General features: G+C 41.5%; 1 protein-coding gene across 4 annotated transcripts in view; it reads right to left on the bottom strand.

Annotated features, from left to right (window-relative positions):
• Positions 1-3,000: 3,000 nt before the first annotated feature.
• gk5 (glycerol kinase 5) overlaps positions 3,001-15,067 on the bottom strand; it is an 86,415-nt gene continuing 74,348 nt past the window's right edge. For 3 of the 4 annotated variants that reach the window (XM_043702787.1, XM_043702790.1, XM_043702788.1), the window contains 4 exons: positions 9,408-9,511; positions 6,888-6,947; positions 6,547-6,680; positions 3,001-5,504 (listed from right to left, as the gene is read on the bottom strand). In XM_043702787.1, coding sequence (XP_043558722.1) covers positions 5,347-5,504; positions 6,547-6,680; positions 6,888-6,947; positions 9,408-9,511 — 456 coding nt within the window. In that variant the 3' untranslated portion in view covers positions 3,001-5,346. The remainder of the gene's footprint in view (positions 5,505-6,546; positions 6,681-6,887; positions 6,948-9,407; positions 9,512-15,067) is intronic. The other variant, XM_043702789.1, reaches the window with a different exon arrangement.

Below are 15,067 nucleotides of genomic sequence, written 5' to 3'. Positions count from 1 at the left end.
GGGGGGGGGGGGGGGGGAGGGGGGGGGGGGGGGGGGGGGGAAGGCAGGCAGGACGAAGGGGAGATCAGGAAACTGGTGAAATCAACTTTGATGCCATGTGATTGGTAGGTCCCACGCCAAAGGATGAGGTGTTCTTCCACGAGGAGTGGAGGTAGCCAAGGACTTTCATGTCCTCAGCGGCATGGAAGGGAGAGTTAAAGTGGTTGACCACAGGGCGCTGGGGTTCTTTCATGTGCGCGCACCCCACATATGTTCTCTGAAATGTTCAGCTTCCTGTCTCCCCAGTGGAGAGGAGACCGTATTGAAAGGAACAAACACAGTAGATGAGGTGTTTGGATGTATAGGAAAATCTCTGCCAGATGTGGAAGGATCCTTTGGGGCCTTTGATGGAGGTGAAGGAGATGGTGTGGGTGCAGGTTGAGTCTCTTGTGGTGGCAGGGGAAGGTGCTGGGTGTGGAGGGTGAATTGGTGAGGACATAATGAGTGTGTCACAGAGGAATAGTCTCGGTGGAATGCTGATGGGGTAGGGAGGGAAATATATTTCTGATGGTGGGATCTGACTGTAGGTGGTGGAAATGGCAGAGGATAATGCACTGCATCCAGAGATTAGTGGGTGGAAGATGAGGACTGGGATGGACAAGGGGTTGTATGCTTAGTGTGGTTGGAGGGGTGGGGTTCAAGGGTAGAGGTATGGGAGGTGGAGGAGATGCACTGAAGGGCATTGTTGACCACATGGGAGGGGAAATTTCTGTCTTTGAAAGAGGCCACCTGGGATGTTCTGGGTGGAAGTGTCCTGGGAGCAGATGCAGCAGAGGCGGAGGAATTGGGAATAAGCGATAGCATTTTTAAATGAGGCAGGGTGGGAGGAGGTGCAATCCAAGTAGCTGTAGGGGTCTTTGTGTTTGAAATAAATGTTTGTGTTGAGTTGGTCGCCAGAAATAGAGATGGAAAGGTCCAGGAAGGTGTCTGAGATGGTCCAGGTGAACTGGAGGTCAGGGTGGAAGGTGTTTGTGAAGTTGATGAACTATTCAACCCTCGTGGGAGCATGAGGTGGCACCGATACAGTCACCAATGTAGCGGAGGAAAAGGTGGGAAATGGTGCCAGTGTAAATATGGAAGATTGACTGTTTCACGTATCTGAAGTGGCAGGCACAACTGGGGCCCATGGAGAGCAAAGCATAATGTAAGAACTTTGCAAACAAAGCCATAAGGGAAAAATAAAACAAATTTCAAAAGCTACTACTACTCTGAGCTCGAGGACTGTAAAGTGCATTAACACTGCTAAACACAAAACAAGTAAATAGTGCTGCAACTATTTTGCTGCTGTTCAAAGCAAAGCTGATACCCAGAAGTTGCAGAAATCAAGAGAACCGAGATGCAGCCACTCAAATCCCCGAATATAAACAGAATAAAAAAGGTAAACTGCAACATCTTACCAGACTGCTTTCTAGAGAAACTGGTGGTGATTAAACCCTAGGGTCACTGCGTCTCAGGTGAGGGGAGAGAGCAAGGAGAATCCTTCATGGTAATCTCAGCAGGTATTATTAGATCAGATTCCCTACAGTGTGGAAACAGGCTCTTCGGCCCAAGAAGTCCATACCAACCCTTTGAAGAGCAACTTACCCAGACCCATTCCCCTCTGACTAATGCACCAAACACTACGGGTAATTTAGCATGGCCAATTCACCTGATCTGCACATCTTTGGACTGTGGGAGGAAACCGGAGCACCTGAAGAAAACCCACGCAGACACGGGGAGAATGTGCAAACTCCACACAGTCGCCAGAGGGTAGAATCGAACCTGGGACCCTGGTGCTGTGAGGCAGCAGTGCTAACCACTGAGCCACCATTATGCTCACTAATAGAATGGATAACCATGAATGGACAGCATGCAATGTTCTCAAGGGGACAATGTGACAGCCCTTTGGAATGAAGGAGAGAATATCCCACACGTTAAAGTCATTTATTACAAAACATTTCCATGACTGTATACATGTCCAAAAATAAAATTCACAATTGATTAAAAATAATCTATGAAAGTATTATTAATCTTCATTCTTCTATCTATAGATTTCAGAGTTTCTCTGATCTTTCACATTGTGAAAGATGCTGCTTACCGTTTTGACTAGTTCCTAATGCACAAAGCTGTCAAGGTAACTAATACATTAATATACAAACACACCAAGGCTCCTTCAATAGAACCTTCCAAACTGGCAACCTCTCACCTAGGACAAGATATCAGCTGCATGGGACCAAGTCTCTCACCCTCCTTGAACATCCTGCACTGCTACTTCTTCACTCCCTTGGTCATGGTACCTGTGGGTGTTCACTAAACAAGGACTGCAACAATTTGAAATTGGGAGATATCAGTGTTGAACTAAGGTATACAAAGTTAAAAATCACACGATACCAGGTTATAGTCCAACAGGTTTAATTGGAAGCACTAGCTTTCGGAGCGCTGCCCCTTCAGTAGGTGGCCCACAACCACCTGATGAAGGAACAGCGCTCCGAAAGCTGGTATGCTTCCAATTAAACCTGTTGGACTATAACCTGGTGTTGCATGATTTTTAACAATTCAAGAGACAGCTTATTATCAACTTCGCCGGAGTAATTAAGAATGGGCAATAAATGCTGGTCTAGAAAATGGTACCCACATCCCATGGATTTGGAATTCTCTTCTTCAAAAGACAGTGGATGTAGAATCTTTAAATATTTTTAAAGACAGAGGTAGATTGATTCTTGTTTACCAAATGGATGAAAGATCATCAGGCTACGCAGGAATGAAAGGTTGAAGATAAAAATCAGATCAAAGCTAATCTCATTGAATGGGGGAGCAAACAAAGGACAGAGTGACCTGCGCTCGTTACTTTGCATATGATTGAATAAACAATTTAATTACTGCCAATTCTAATCTTTTAACTTCTATCAGAAAACCCTAAAGCATCACTGATAATTCTAAACTTCAAACTCTAAGGACAGAAGAATGCAAGATACTCAGAACTTCTAATAATTTTTTAATTCATGAAAATATCCAACATTTTACTTACACAATAATGCATAATAAAATAAAATGGGTGGACAGATAGCACTATTTATTAAACAATAACTCATTGTTAGCGTTTTTGTTTGATGGATGAAGTACCCAAGTTCGATTGCAGAAGGTTTTCAAAGTAACTTACAAATAATGTGACTGTAAATTTAAAAAGTCAATCTCAATAGAGCACATTGAACACATCTGCTGATCACAGTTTAGATGTCATTTCTAAAACTAAAAAAAACATGCATTTGTGAATTAGATGTGCAATTTAACTAGAATGTATTCATTTTAATGGAAATGCTGATAAAATATTAGGTTAACTTTTTAAAAAGGATGGAAACCTCAGGTTGGAAATAATACTCCTTTGGGGATCACTTCATGTTTAAACACTGGAGACGCAGCTTTGCTGTATTTATTTTGGATCTGATTTACTACACAGCAGTACCATGAATGGAAAGAGGAAACATTTCCTGATGACTTGAAAACAAATTTTACATTCTTGTACTTAATTAGCAGTTTCAGAACAGAAACAAAGTGAATAATAAAATGTGCGAGAATTCACCACCTGTCATATTTACCTTTGCCTCTGCACATTGGTTCATACAAATAGATGTCACTTTAGTTTACTTATTGGAACATATGAGTAGGATTCTTTGTACTTAAAACATTTGATGTAACAAGGCTCTATGAAGAGACAGAAACTGTCTACCAAGAGACACCATGGTAGGTTTGCAGACCTTGTTTGATGTTTTTGAATTAACAGCTACACAACAGCAGCCCAGAATGACTCCTCTGATCTTCAATTCTGGAAGAATGGCTCAACTGATGACTTCACCAAATGGAACTAAGTGCAATCAAATCAAGCACAACTCAAAATAAATTTTGCAAGTCCGTACCGCATCATCCCATGAGACAGCGGCATTTACTGTTACTACAGACAACTATTACTGGAGCCAAATACAAGATCCTAAAGGAGGGAAAGCAGCGATTCAATTGGAATGTACTGACTGTAATTGAACTGAGGTCCACCTTACTGACCATGTTCTGGAAGTGTTTAGTGTAACAAGAACATGAGGAAATGGTTAAGCAATGCTTCAAACAAATTTCATAACTCCATGAAGATTAAACTATAAAATGCAGTACAGTAGTTGAAGACCATTACAGTGCTGGCTTCATAAGCAACTGGAATTCGATTGTTGAAGGTGCATTAACCAGTTAAAATGAGACACTTTTAGAAATATAAATGCAATGTGAACAATTTTTAAAAAAATTATGTATCTTAAATGTTTTCCAGAGCACTGCATTGAAATTCTGCAGAGAAACATTTTCAAGACCTCAATTTTTTTTTTGTTTAATTTAAATTACTTTACAGTTTGAAGTGGAAGTTGAAACCTGTATCAGTATGTAAGCAACTACAATTAAAAAGTTTAATAAGACACACATTGGTAATTTGAAAGTGCCATTCTGTGATATTTTACATTTCAGGTAGCAGTAATAAAGCACAATTATGTATACCAGATTAAAATATTTAGAGGTAGAGATTAGACTTGCTGCCCAACAAGAAAAAAAGACTTACATTTTAATAGAGTCTTGCACTGTCTTAGGATGTTACAAATCACCTTACACCAGAGAAGTGTTGGTGAAGTGTATTAAAGTTGTGTCCGGCCAACTGTTATAGAAACCAACACTTCCTTTCTCCCCCTTTGCATTAATTTCTGAATTAGGTTGTTTCCAATTCAACAACATAGATTTTCAACTTCTAGTCTGGGCATGAAACTATTAATATTTTCAGAAGACTCTTCTGTACCAGAAAGATCAGTGATTAAAGCCGCCTAAACACACAGGGTAAGCAGAGTGTGTGTGTGTGTGTGGGGGGGGGGGGGGGGGGGGGAGGGGGGTGTCATAGTGCACATGACTTTCAATAAATGGGTCATAAGCTCAAGGGTCAGCAGTGCCAGTGCCAGATATTCCCAATACAGTCCATCAAAATGATAGCTTTTCATCTTCATACCCACTGAGATATGCAAGCTGACTTGCGAGGGTGCCAGGAAGGATTTAAACATTTAAAATATCTTGAAACAGGAATTATTTTGTTTCAGTATGTAGTATTGCAGGCACAAATGGTTTAAACTAGCAAGTATTTTCGTAACAATTTCTATTACAAAACTTAAAACAAGGCTCACAATATTCTCAAATTCGCCCTTCAGATACATCAGGAGACTTGATCGATGGGAGTCATATACAAACATGAACCTGGAACATTTACAGAAGAAAACTTGTCAGTGCCATCTTTTATTCAAAGAAAATAATTCACTCCTGTTTGGTCTTATTGTACCAGTGCATAGATCGTTGTACAGCTAGTTCCCAGTTTTCTACGGTGGGTTTATAGTGATGTAACACATCTTGTGGTTTGTAAATCGTTTCCACAGATCTTATGGTCTTCAGTTCTTCTCTGCTGCCCCAGTACCCTGCAACAAAATTAAACATTTTCTCTTAAACTTATCAAGAAATATACAAAACTCCATGCATTTCATGAATAAAGATACAAATCCATCATGTATGAATATCCAAAGCTGTGCGTCAGAACAGTAAGAATGTGATCTGTGCCCATTGTCTCATCATCATAAGGGATAAATATAAGAACAAATGTCAAGAGAACTCTTAAGAATCTTAAATAATAATCAAGTTATTTTCACGCACAGTTTCATTGCTAGACACAGAGTGCCCAGTTAACCACTTTGTAATAGATTGGTATTAAAGAGTCAGATGTACAGCATGGAAAGAGACCCTTTGGTCCAACTTGTCCATGCTGACCAGATATCATAAACTAATCTAGTAGTCCCTTTTGCCAGCACTCAGCCCATATCCCTCTAAACCGTTCCTATTCATATACCCATCCAGATGCCAGTTAAATGTTGTAATTGTACCAGCCTCCACCACTTCCTCTTGGCAGCTCATTCCATACACATACCACCCTCTGCATGAAAAAAAATTGTCCTTCAGGTCCCTTTTAAATCTTTCCCCTCTCACCTTCAACCTATGCCTTCTAGTTCTGGATTCCCCCACCCAGGGGAAGATCTTAGCTATTTACCCTATCCATGCCCCTCATGATTTTATAAACCTCTAAAAGGTCACCCCCTCAGCCTCTGATGCTCCAGAATAATCCCAGGCAATACAGCCTCTCCCTATAGCTCAAACCCTCCAACCCTGGCAATATTAACTTTGAAAAGATACAACAATGAAGACAGACAATAAATTAAAAAGGCGAGAAAGAGGGATGGATTGGGAAACATTAAAATGGATAAATTGGAGAGTGAGGGAATATATATTAAAAGGCTTTTATGCTCATAAAGTTGTTCCTAAAATCAAATACAAATTTCAAACTTTGTCGTCACATTAAGAACTCGCAACAGAAAGCCATGTTACAAATAAAAACTGCTTTCTGAAAATAATTGAAAGAATTTTCTCTAATAAAAGTGAACATTGAAAAGCCCCTTATTTCTGACATACCAATTGCAAGGCCAGCTAAAAAGGCTGCTCCGAGACTGGACATATCCACACGTTTCGGTTTCTCGATATCACACATGAGCAGATCTGTAGTAAGCTGCATGACAAACCGATTGCTGCATATACCGCCATCTGCCCTGTACACAACAAACAGTTCACCAGCATAAACTACATAAACATAATCCAAAGCGTGTCAGGAAAAGTTTGCCAACGACTAGCCACATCATCAATTTCTCCAACCCCAACTATCTGCAATTTTCACTGGTTAATTATAAAATCCAGCCTTTTAATTAATGCAAAATACTTCACATAAATGAACGCTGTGATGATTAAGTGTCAGATACCTGATGCATGTAATTGGAATATGGATTTCTTTCAGCATTGTGTCGTAAAGTTGTTTGTTTCTAAATGAAACAAAACATGATCAAAAATACTTGAAATACAAAGTGCTTAAATAAAACAAATTACATTGAACTTACAAACACAACAGTTGCAAATTTATGGAGTTCATACAGATTGTGCTGCTAGAAATCAAAATTTATGAAGTGCTTTTAATCCTAAAAAGGAACTTACAGAAATCTTAAAGGTTACAAAGAATACAGGTCAAAAACAAAAACAGAAATTACTAGAAAATTTCTGCAGGTCTAGCAGCATGTGTGGAGAGAAATCAGAATTAATGTTTCAGGTCCAGTGACCCTTCTGCAGAAGGTAGCTGCAAAAAAGTGTTTTTATGCAGAAGTTGTGGGGAGGTTGAGAAGGAAACAATAGGTAAAGGTAGAGTCCAAAGAGTGAGAAAATCAGTTAAACAGACAAAGGAGTGGATAAAGGTCAACCAAAGAGAATAAATAGCTGCTAATGAGGACTATTAGTGGCTAACGATGGACAGTGTGTAATAGCAGACCATGTGATAACAAGGAATGAGGCTGGTGTGCCAAGCAGGCTGAGATCAAGGGTAGGGACGCTGGGAATACAATAGGTGGAAGGAGGTGAGGCTGAGGGTGATAGGCCGGAGGTGGGGGCGGGGGCGGAGAGGTCGGGAAGATGATTGCAGGTCAAGAGGCAGTGCTGAATCCAGGGGTTGGGACTGAGATAAGGTGGGGGGAGGGGAAATGAGGAAGCTGGAGAAATCTACATTCATCCCGTGTGGTTGGAGGGTTCCTAGGCGGAAGATGAGGCGCTCTTCCTTCAGGCGTCGTGTGGTCAGGGTCTGGTGATCGAGGAGGCCAAGGACCTGCATGTCTTTGGCAGAGTGGGAGGGGGAGTTAAAGTGTTCAGCCACGGGGGGGTTGGGTTGGTTGGCGCAGGTGTCCCAGAGGAGGTGTTCCCTGCGAGTCTGTTTCCGGATGTGGCTGAAGAGCTTCAGAGCAGAGGAGATGACCTGGTGGGGGGAGGGGGTGTAGTGAGAGACGGACTCACTGAGATCATTGTAGAGGGAGGAGGAGAGCTTCTTCAAGGTAGGCATCCTTGCAAGAGGATTCGCAGTAGGTTAAGATTAACTAGGAGAAAGTGAGGACTGCAGATGCTGGAGACCAGTCTGTTTTTCCAGCACCACATATGATAACAAGGCCTGGAGCGTGGGGGTCAGGGTAAGGACATGGGAGAAGGTAACTCAAACCTTAATATTGTTGAACACTATGTTGAGTCCAGAAGGCTGTAAAGTTCCCAGATGGAAGTGAGGTGCTGTTCTTTCAGCTTGCGCTAAGCTTCACTGGAGCACTGTGGCGAGCCCAAGACAGGGAGCAGGGTGAGGTATTGAAGTGGCAGACCACTGGAAGCTCAGGGTCTTTTTCGTGGGCAGAATGTAGGTGTTCCGCAGTCACCTCGTCTCCGCTTTGTTTCCCCCAGTGTGGAGGGGACCACATTGTGAGCAACAAATGCAGGAGACCAGATTGTGGGACGTGCAGGTAAAGTGCTGCTGCATCTGGAAGGTATGTTTGGGCCCTTGGATACGGAGGATGGAAGACGTAAACAGGAAGGTGTTACACCATTGGTAGTTGCAGGGTGTGCGTGCGTGCGACTGGGGAGCAGAGGAGTGGACCAGAGTAACCCGGATGGAATTGTCCTTGTGGAAGGCAGACAAGGGAGGGGAGGGGAATGTGTGCCCGGGGATCGCATCTCACTGGAGGTGGCAGAAATAGTGGCTAATAATCCTCTTGATGTGGATACCGATGGAATGGTAAGTAAGGACAAGGTTGACCCCTATTGCTAACAGTGAGGGTTGGGAGGGAGGGAAGGTGGTGAGGGGTGAAGTGTGGTAGATGGTACGGATCCAGCTGAGGGCCCTGTCTCCTGTGGTGCTGGGGAATGCTTGGTTGAAGCAGGAGGTCTGTTTGTGAAACATGGCAAAAATCACAAACCCCAAATGACAAAAGGGGACAAATGATTTAAGTGGTGTTGTGTGCATTTGTGCTTCAGGATGTATGGCCATTGGAACAATCACTGAGTAGTGGCTGGATATACTCATCTACAAGTCTGTTTGTTGCCTGCCCACGATTTATCTTTCCAGAAATGCAGTTCACCATAATTACAAGCAAGTTCGCCAGCCATGAACAGACAGGGTGGTTTCAAGCTTACATTTGTTGCGTTTAGGAATGACTATTATTATCTGTAACTGAAAATGTGCAAAACCAAAACCTAAAATTGATACACAAGAAAACTTTCACGTCTTGGCTACGTTTCAGTATAGAGGTCCAACATCTTAGTACAACTGTTTGCACAATTTGCATCAGTCTAGCTTCTTCTCCACAATCTGTTCATGTACACAATAGACCGAAGAGGGCAGACTGTCATGACACGGAGGTAGTAATGTTTTCATGCACGACATAGTATTCAAATAATATATGGACCATATCTGTACCACACACCTGAAGGCAATGGACTCCAGTATTGCTCGCACCAGATGAATTTTGGTCGTTGAAGGTTTCAGTCCCAAAAATGATGCACAAGCATTTGGGTCATTTAAAGGAGCCTGACCAAAACAAAACATTTTTATTTCATTAATAGAAATACACACTTCAATACTGTGCACAAAGTATATTGGATTATTAATTTTTAAAAAATGACTTACAGAAGACAGTGAGAGGCAGCATAAAAGAAAGTAGGAAAATTATGTCTTTTTGTAAAGGCTGTCACTTCTGTAATTGACAGGGTGGATCAGTTTACATTCTTAACGTGTGTTGAGAATTAAGGTGGCTTCATTTATACACAATCCACACATTATTAATTAGTTCTCAGCAACCTGCTTATAGTTAGCTGTGTAAACTACAAGGAAGTATATGATTCAGTGGCAGAAGAAACTACAATGCAATGTTCCATAGCACGTTGGTGGGTAAATGGTTTACTTGATGTGGCACTGAACAAGGTCAGCCTCAGACTTGACTACTGATCTATGTCAAGCTCAGCCAGGGCAACATGTGGACCAGCACAATAGGCTCAGTGTTCACATGCTAACAGGGGAAGGAAAAGTGAAGCAAAGTATACTACGTTTGACACTGATCAGAACCTAGTTCTTCTGTGGACCTGCTTGCATATTACACAAGACAGTGGTTAAACTTCAAAAATCAAACAGCAAATAGAAGCCGACAAATATTCATTTATTGATTATCAGTGGGTCCAGGCACTTTCAGATTCATTTTTTCTCCAAGTGAGAAAGTCAAAGAAGGTTTAAGAAAAGGATTATAAACTAAATGTCCAATGGACGTGCAATAATGTTAGAATTGGTTCCACCATGACTATAGGATTACATACACTGTTCAAACAGGTTAAAACTGAACGTTAAAAGTAATTTAATACTCTGCTGAAGTTACACAATCTTAAGACTGTGAGCTCAATTGCAGTTATCATGTAAAACAGATTGTAATTTCACTTCAGATGTGAAGATGGGAGATTGGACAAACTGAACAACTGCTGAAACTAAACACCTCTGCCTGCTGCACACCCACAAACCATGATCCAGTTTAACGCTGATTGGACATTTAAATGCACCACAACTGGCCAAGGTTTTCTGTGGCTTTTCCAATTCAACTTTTGAAACTCAATAAATAGCATAAGCAAGTCAATTATTCGCTATTTTTATGAAGCCACCATTGCAAAGAAACATCAGTTATTTGATAAGTCAGTCGAATTTAGTAAATAAATAATTCTGATTCTGAAGTTTGACTATAAACTGATGGCTAATGATCAGTTTTATTGGGCAAAATGCACGAAAAACATGACCTTGGAAGTAGCATTTTAATGCAGTTTCCATGGAAGGCTGTAAATGTTCTGACTAAAATTTATACACTTATAAAATTATCTTTTTCCATCCATTCATTTGATGTCCTTGTTAGTAAATATTAAGCAGAAACACATCCAATCCATGCAGAATGTTTTAATATAGAGTCCTAACAGTTATTAAAGGGGCTATAGTTGCTGTGTAAAACAGTTGAAAGTAATTCTTTAACCTACAGGAAATATATAATCGTTTGGAATACTGATTTAAAATGAAAAGCAGCTCCTAACTCCCAGGCAGCAAAAATTAGGTTTACCAGGAAATCCACTGGTTATACATTAGTGGGGGCATTAGTGAGCACAACATCCATGCCCTAGTTGATTTTGAAAGAGGTAAACAAATAATTGCCATATATGAAATACCACAAAAAGGTGGGCTTCTGCTTTCAGCCTATTATAAAGAAGTGCTAAGTAATCCATTGTAAAGACCAGAGACAACTAAAACGCATAGTTTTTATGATGCAAAGTTATTCATTCCTTAAAAGGATTAAAATACACTCGAAATACAGAAATGTTCTAGGTGGTTTCTGGTTGAATGACCCTTTGTCAGAACTCAGGGTCACTGGACCTGAAACGTTAACTCCGATTTCTCTCCACAGATGCTACCAGACCTGCTGAGCTTTTCCAGCAATTTCTTTGTGTCTCAGATTTACAGTATCCAGTCTTTTTGGTTTTTATATAGCAAAGGTCCCATTGAACAGTTAATGAGTAACTTTAAGACTGTATATTAAACTACTATTCTGACAGAGGGTCATTGGATCTGAAAAGGTAACTGTGTTTTCTCTCCACTGATGCTGCCAGACCTAAGCTGAGCAACAATGTTTGGTGATTGAGCTGCTAACATGGCTGTGCATTAATCATCTCTGCTGAAAGGAGGGAAAGAGGGGTACTGTAGCTCCTGAAGTCAGAGCACAGTAGTAAGTCACAAGTAAATTTGAGGCTTCATATTGATGAGCAGCTTTTGTTCCAAAAACATATGGCAAATAAAAAGAATGAGACTCTCTCTTACACAATGCTTATAATGACCATCAGGTCTCCTGTGTTACAACCCAGAAGCAAACAGCTGAAGCAAATCAGCCTTTCTACCTTAATATTTGCAACCCAGCCAAATTAAACCGAAGACCCCAAATAATTGCTGTGATGGTTTCTAACGGGATTGGATAACCAATCCAAGACTTTGTGAAAAAATAATTTCCAGACACAGATTTTGTATCTTAAATGAAAGATGTGATTATTTATGAGATAGAAAACAACTTTTGCTGAGAGAATATTAACCAGCTTACATTGTTAGGTCCACGCTCCCTCCCCACCCCCACCAACCCACGCTCCACAATTACCCTCCACCTGCATCCACCTATCGCCTTCCCAGCCCCCTCCCCCCTCCACATTCCTGATGGAGAGTCGACATTTCGGGCTTCTACCCGAAATGTCGACTCTCCTGCTCCTCGGATGCTGTCTGACCTGCTGTGTTTTTCCAACGCCACACTTTTTGACCCAGGTGACTTAAATCTCCTTCACCAAGTATTATTTCACAGTCAGAAATGTGAATTCCTTGGTCCCTTTCCTGAAACATTGATCAGGGTCACTTTCTTAGTTCACCCAGGCAGCAATGTCTCTTACTCAGCCTTCTACTCTTGGAGATTCTGGAAGCCAGTGTCTCAGATTAGGCAGGGAGCTTTTAAATCTTCATGCTGTCTCAGCAGTAGCCCAGAACCATCTCTCAGAAAACAGTTTTTAAAAAAAAAACAACTTTAATCCGGCTCCACGCTGAGAGCCTCTTCCCAAGGCCCCAATTACGATTCAATAACAGCCATCTGCTTAAATACAGTGGCTCCTACAGACTTGCCAGATCCAATTTGCAGGCACTGACCTTGTTAATAGCTAACTTCTGCTATCTACTTAAAAATGCTCTTCCTGGGTTCACTCTCTGTTAGAATATTTTTAAATCAAGACCCAGCCTGCAATTAACCTCTAGGCCTGGCCTCACAAACAAAGCAAGGTCATCTGGTCAATTCTTTGCCTTTAACCACAAGCTGTCCCGAAGTAATTTTCAGCTCAATGCAAAACTGATCAAGGAATAAAAATAATGAAATCAGTGGAAATTCAACACTTGGGATTGCTTGTGGCTAATCAAAGCCCAATGTTTTACAAGGTGTTGTAGATGTCCATCCAGGAACACAAAATATATCATTCTCCCAAAATGGACTTACCTCTAAAGTCACAAAGTTCAACATAAATAAAAATAAGTTTCAGTTGCCAGTTATTAGCTAGCGATATTTAGCCTGCAGTTCAGAGGACTGCGTATTATGATTTGTTTGAGGTAGCTACGTAGACCCAATGTTGTAAGCGTTCCTTTCAATGTTTTCTTTGAAAAGTGTGATTGTTAAAATAGTCTTCACTCCAAACTTTCAAAACCTTTGACAAAATAATTTGAGAGATTGGTAGTTGCTGAATAGACATTTAAAATGACTGTTCTTTCTCTTTCAAAAGATGAAAGTGATGTGTTTGCAAATCAAAAAATGTCATAATATAATCCTGATCCATAGAAGGGAGACATGGGCCTGCCAGGCACATTGACATCAAACAGCACTTCTATAAAATTCCACTCCCTCCATCGTCAACATACAGCAGCAGCGTGCATCATTTACAGGATGCACTGCAGAAATGCATCAAGAGACTGCACTTTCCAAACCTATTGACCAGAATGTCAACTGGACACATTACAAACAGGGGCTCCAAGAGCAGGTAAGAGGCTGGGAATACTGCAGCAAGTGACTCACCTCCTGACTTCTCATAAACCACCCATCACCTACGAGGCACAAGTCAGGAGTGTGATGGAATATTCCCCACTTACCTGGATGGATGCAGCTCCGACAGTCAAGAAGCTCAATGCCATCCAGGAGAAAGCAGCCTGCGTGATTAGCACCACACCCACTCCCTCCATCACGAATGCTCAGTAGCAGCAGTGTGTATCATCTACAAGATGCACTGAGATATGCACCAAAGATCCTCAGAAAGCACCTTCCAAACCTATGACCACTTCCATCTCAAAAGGACAAGGGATGGAGCATGGGATACATGGGAACACCAGCACCACCAGAAAGTTCTCCTCCAAGCCTCTCACCATCCTTCTTGGAAACATTGCACTTCCTTCAGGATCACTGGGTCAAAACCCTGGAATTCCCTCCTGAAAGCATTGTGAATCTACCTATAGGACATGGACTGCAGAGGTTCAACACCACCACCTTCCCAATGGCAGCTAGGGATAGTCATTTAATGCTGGACCCAGTCAGAGATGCCCACATCCCATGAGTGAACGTTAAAAACAAAACACCACAGATGTGTAAAACACACAAAAATAAATGTTGAAATAGGATGAGAAATATCATATGGGGAATCACGGTGCGGGTGAGATATCAGTGGACCAGCAATCAAGGAATAGGCTAATGTTCTGGGATGTGGGTTCAAATCCCAGTGAGATGGTGAAATTTGAAGTCAATAAAAATTTGGGATAAAAAGCTAGTGTAATGTCAATCTGTGACTATCGACTGTTCCATAAACACATCTAGTGTACTAATGTCCTTTAGGAAAGGAAATCAAATGATTACAAATTCGCACTTATGTGGGAGACTCTCAACTACCCTCTGGGTAACTACAGAGGAGTAATAAATGCTGGTGCAGCCAGGGATACCCGCATCTCATGAACAAACAGTTTAAAAACTAGATTGACTGACAAAAAGGCTGGTAAATAGGCAGAACTCTAAGGAGATGATAACATAGCCACAGAGTCACAGAGACATACAGCATGGAAACAGATCCTTCGGTCCAACCCGTCCAATCCAACCAGATATCCCAACCCAATAGAGTCCTACCTGCCAACACCCAGCCCATATCCCTCCAAACCCTTCCTATTCATACCTATCCAAATGCCTTTTAAATGTTGCAATTGTACCAGCCTCCACCACATCCTCTGGCAGCTCATTCCATACATGTACCACCCTCTGCGTGAAAAAGTTGCCCCTTAGGTCTCTTTTATATCTTTCCCCTCTCACCCTAAACCTATGCCCTCTAGTTCTGGACTCCCCAACCCCAGGGAAAAGACTTTGTCTATTTATCCTATCCATGCCCCTCATAATTTTATAAACCTCTATAAGGTCACCCCTCAGCCTCCGACGCTCCAGGGAAAACAGACCCAGCCTATTCAGCCTCTCCCTCAAATCCTCCAACCCTGGCAACATCCTTGTAAATCTTTTCT

The sequence above is a fragment of the Chiloscyllium plagiosum genome, chromosome 13, assembly GCF_004010195.1.
Source record: "Chiloscyllium plagiosum isolate BGI_BamShark_2017 chromosome 13, ASM401019v2, whole genome shotgun sequence".
NCBI classification, from domain to species: Eukaryota; Metazoa; Chordata; class Chondrichthyes; order Orectolobiformes; family Hemiscylliidae; genus Chiloscyllium; species Chiloscyllium plagiosum.
This window is presented reverse-complemented; position numbering and strand designations above follow the sequence as displayed.